This window comes from Varanus komodoensis, unplaced genomic scaffold, assembly GCF_004798865.1.
Source record: "Varanus komodoensis strain SLA01 unplaced genomic scaffold, ASM479886v1 scaffold68, whole genome shotgun sequence".
Classification (NCBI taxonomy): Eukaryota; Metazoa; Chordata; class Lepidosauria; order Squamata; family Varanidae; genus Varanus; species Varanus komodoensis.
Genome location: NW_025336321.1, coordinates 1,016,000 through 1,020,551, shown reverse-complemented (window position 1 = coordinate 1,020,551; position 4,552 = coordinate 1,016,000). Strand labels below are relative to the sequence as shown.

Here is a 4,552-nt window from a genome sequence, read left to right as displayed (position 1 = left end):
TCATGATATTCTGGTTGGCCAATACAGTTTGGTTTATCATCTTTCCTGTATGGCTACTTTTCTGACACAATTTAGCTTTTTCCATACATGGACTCCGCTTGCAATTTTATATCCATTTTCCTGACCATAAGCCCCAGATATTTATAGGCCTGCACTGTGAAAGCTTAAAAAAAAATCTTATATCCATAATCCAAACGTGTCCATTCTGGCTAGCATAACTTTCACATTAAAATAGAGGCTTCTTCCAACTTCTTCCTTAACCATCGTGCATTACATTTACTCTCACACAGTGCGACCTCTGGCCTCGTTGCAAATTTATGCTGCAATAGTCCTCAGCCTTACAACGTAACCTTTTACTCTGAATGAAAAGTTAAGAGGCGGTCCAACTTTTACCACTGGCGATTGCCTCATTCACTGCCTGCTTGCCTCCCCCGTAACTGCCTCTTTGGGCGGAAAACTATCAGCAGCAACCGCGCTTTTCTAGAGGCCCAGACGGAATCCCCTCTTACGTCACACTCACGTGCCTCTTTCAACCAGGCAGGTCACTCTCGTCGCTTTTGACCTTGCCACGATCACTCTTCCACGCACGCGCAGCTCCGTCCAGTTGCGTTTCCGTCATTGCGCAAGCCGGCTCACTTTGGGCTCAACCTACCGTGCTTGCTCTGCGTTATCAGGACGGGCTCTTGGGCCGCCAATAGACGTTCCTCAACCCGGCGCCCAATTGGCTACCCGAGAGAGTAGGCGACAGATGAACTCGGGTGGGGGTTTGGCTGTAGAGGCACCGGTTACATAGCGCTGGGTGCGGTGTGTCCTTGGGCTGAGTCCGCAACTTTGCCAGGAGTCGAGCGACCAGAGCGCGTGGCTGCCTTTCGCGCCTTCCCTCGCTTTACCTGGTAATTAAGGGATACGGGGAGGGAGAGAACCGCTCCGGGCTCGGGCCGCACGTGTATGAGATGGGGCCGTAGGAAGGGCGAGGAAACGGACGCGGCCTTGGCGGAGTCGGCGAGGCCTGGCCTTGGCGGTCTGTCGGGGCGAAGGAAGGCTGCAGGCTGAAGGGCCGAGGACGAACGGACGGCTCGCAGAGGAGAGGCTTTTGGCATCTGCCACGTGGCCTGACGCAGGAACGCAGCCTCCCCCGAGATAGTGCTCTGCGGGCGTGTTGGATTGCAACTCCCAGTATCCCCCAGGGACGCTGGGAGTTGCAGTCCAACTCGCCTGCAGGGGCGACAGCCTGGGTAGAGGCTGCAGATCCCCGCCGGTTACGCTTCCCTTGTCTTTTAAGCGTGGCAAGCAGTCGATTTTCCCGCTCCACTCACCCGGCTTTGGACTGGGTGGGCCTTGAGCTGTCGTCGCCGCCCCTTTCCAGGCTTCCCGGTTCGTTGCAGCCGGACACGGGACAGCCGCTTGCAGAAGCCGTGCACGTAGCGATTCAAGGCGGCTTGAGCCGGTGTCGGTACCTGCCCTTATATGGCATTACGTGGAGCCGCGGCGGCATCTGGACCTAGGCCGAGTTCCGTTCGACCTTACCGCAGTGCAGTGTTACTTCAGTCTTTTTCAGTGTGGTCTCTAGATGTTTCACGCTACTGTTGTAGCATTCTTGACCCTTGGTCATGCTAGCTGGGGCTAATAGGGATTGTGGTCCAAAATCTCTGGAAGATCCATTGTGGAGGAAGGCTGCTTTAACACCACCTAAGGCGAGGAGGGGGCTGGAGAAGGATTGAGTGTGTTCCTTGGACCTGGGTGAACGCCTGCTCTTAAAGAGAGTATCAGAAAGGGCACTGGGAACCTTACTCTACTTTCTCCTGGTTTTGAAGATTGGAGGTTATGCCCCAATTCATGTCATGAGAACCTGAGGATGCTACCTTTAAAGCTACAGGCCAGATCATGCTAAGAAAATAAGGTCATTGAGGACATGGCCTCCATGAACTTGTTTTGGACTTGTTACATGTGTTTAATCAAGGTCATTTAAAAAAATCTGTGAGGGATTAGAGGACATGTCCTGGGTTATCTGTTAATTTTGTGTTGTTTTAAAGCCTGCCTTAAAATCTGCGTAGGACAGGGTTGATCTTGTTGCTACTCTTAAGTTATATGTAATGTTTCCACTTGAGGGTCTCTTATGATGCTGATACACCATTTGCCCCACACACAAATCCAAAATGTTCTTTGAAATAAATCTCAAGTACAGTGGTTAAGATTGCAACCTCATAAATGTATACCAAAAGTACAGTTATGGCCTCAGTGTGAAGTAATTATCTGTTTCACTTCCTTTTACATCACTTTGGGTGTAATGATGCTGTAGGTGCTAAAATGTCATCCATACTCCAAAAGATGTATTTAGGGAAGGAATCTGGGAATATACTGTAAAAATGGCATCAGTTGACCTTCTGGTCTTAAATTAGCTATGAAAATTGTGTATATCATTGTTTTTTCAGAAGCACCTGTGGTTTTGCATAACTGTCCCTTTTTTGTACATGTTGTACAACCCCAACTGACCTTGGACTATTTGTATGCATGTATGTTTTCAGCATTGATAATGGGAGACGTTGAGAAGGGCAAGAAGATCTTTGTTCAGAAGTGTTCACAGTGCCACACTGTTGAAAAAGGGGGCAAGCACAAGACTGGCCCAAATCTGCATGGTCTGTTTGGGCGGAAGACTGGTCAAGCTGAAGGTTTCTCTTACACAGCAGCCAACAAAAGCAAAGGTAAAATAGAAGTGTTTCATCAACCTTGCACATCAGATGCAAGTACATCACTATTATGTGCAGTGAAATGCTCTGGCAGAATAGATGCTCACTTCATGTTCTGCACCACCCCAAAATCCAGTTAATCTCAGTTTGGGTTCTCCATGTACTTTCTTCTGTATTTCATTGACCACTTCGTTTCTGTCCTCTCTGGAGATATATTCCACACTGGTAGCATCTCCTTGTAGTGTATGCTAAAGTGTGTTCATCTCTGTCCTGTATCTTCAACCCTTAGCAAGGTAGTACAGGATAGATTGACTAGAAAGTCCCTGCTGGATAAGGGGTCAGTGCCATGGAAGCACCACCTAGTGGTTGCATGCACTTGGCAAACATTAGGACTTTGTTATAAAAGAGTTAGAACTTTCAGGGTTTTAACAATACAAATGTATCATCAGCTAATGAACTAATGGTCTTTAGAGGCAGTTTTAATATTTATTTCAAGTGCAGCTTATTCGTCATTCATTATTCTTCATACAAAAAAGCTACACATCAGTTTGCACATAAGTTTAAAAAATGACAGTTCGTGCCTCAGTTTACAATCTAAGAGACAGCACAGAGGGAAAGGGGGATGGACATGGAGAAAGTGAAAATACATTGAGAGCACTTCTTAAAGATACAGTTCTTTGTAATGGCCAGTTGTGCAATTACTGTTCATTTGTGCCTCTGGCTTACTTCTATCTAAGCATGCTGTGATCCATTATGTCTGTACAGTCCACTGGATCAGAGTAGGGGTTTCCTCAGGAGTTGGTTAAGAAGTTTGGACACTTCATGCCCTCAGTTAAGCTCCAATAAAAATAACTGCAGGTATATGTTAAAAGGGATAATTCCACAATTGGGCTAATTCAGTGATTTCAGGTACTACTTCATGATGATATTTTAAGGGTGGTCCTCATTGCCTGACTTGTATGTGTAAATCTGCTGTTAGCCTTAGTGCATTTTATATTTTTGTGCCATGCTTTTCATACTGCCTGACATTGTCCTACAGTATTAAATTACTGAAAAAGAAGAATGTGTTTTTTAAATATGCAAATCATTTATAATATTGTTTTCCTAGGTATAATTTGGGGCGAAGATACACTATTTGAGTACTTGGAAAACCCCAAGAAGTATATTCCTGGAACTAAGATGATCTTTGCTGGCATTAAGAAGAAAACAGAGAGAGACGATCTAATAGCATACCTTAAGGAAGCCACTGCTAAGTAATGGCTGCTTGCTGCCTTATTTATTTCCCCCAACAACAGGAAATGATGCTCTGTGATGAGATTGGTTCTTAAACTTTGTATTTTTACATGCGTTGAATCTAACACTTCAAAAATCTTTCTTGTCAGCCAGAGAACTTTGATCATGAGTGGTTATCAAAATGTATGCACATGTCTTCGTCATAATTTATAGAGTTGTGTAATCAGCCTTGAAGACAGGGTGACTGCCATGTTTCCTGATCATGTAATTAAAACACCTTCAGTATGTCTTTGTTTTTTCTTTATCAGTAAGCTCAATTATATTTGTAGCAAACATTCTGTAGCCTCACTGTTCAGGCAAATACAAATTGCCTGGTTTTGCGTGTGTTCTACTCCATAGGCCTGGTCCAACCAAAGCAGTTCAATTTGGATTCAGGGATAATCAGGAAGGGACAAAACTACTTGTGTGAAAAATTATACACAGTTTATTGAAAACAAAATTGGGATGTGGATGTATATTGTTGGTAAACAGTCAAAAGAAAGTTTATCCATGTCCCTTCTGTCACAAGGCTTCCTGATACAACAGACACCCCTCCTGGAGCAATGTTTGTTTAGGCAACTTGTCTGTTCTTA

The 4,552-nt window shown here is 45.0% G+C and overlaps 1 protein-coding gene across 1 annotated transcript; it reads left to right on the top strand.

Moving 5' to 3' along the window:
• Positions 1-742: 742 nt before the first annotated feature.
• Positions 743-4,205, top strand: LOC123033878 (cytochrome c). The gene is made up of 3 exons (XM_044450763.1): positions 743-893; positions 2,526-2,702; positions 3,796-4,205. The coding sequence occupies exons 2-3, from the start codon at positions 2,534-2,536 to the stop codon at positions 3,942-3,944; spliced, it is 318 nt and encodes a 105-aa protein (XP_044306698.1). The 5' UTR covers positions 743-893; positions 2,526-2,533; the 3' UTR covers positions 3,945-4,205.
• The last annotated feature ends 347 nt before the right edge of the window (positions 4,206-4,552 follow it).

Coding starts and splice junctions, on each gene's coding strand:
- LOC123033878 (XM_044450763.1), top strand. CDS start 2,534: ATGGGAGACGTTGAGAAGGGCAAGAAGATCTTTGTTCAGAAGTGTTCA. Junction 2,703..3,795: donor AGCAGCCAACAAAAGCAAAG/GTAAAATAGAAG, acceptor TTGTTTTCCTAG/GTATAATTTGGGGCGAAGAT.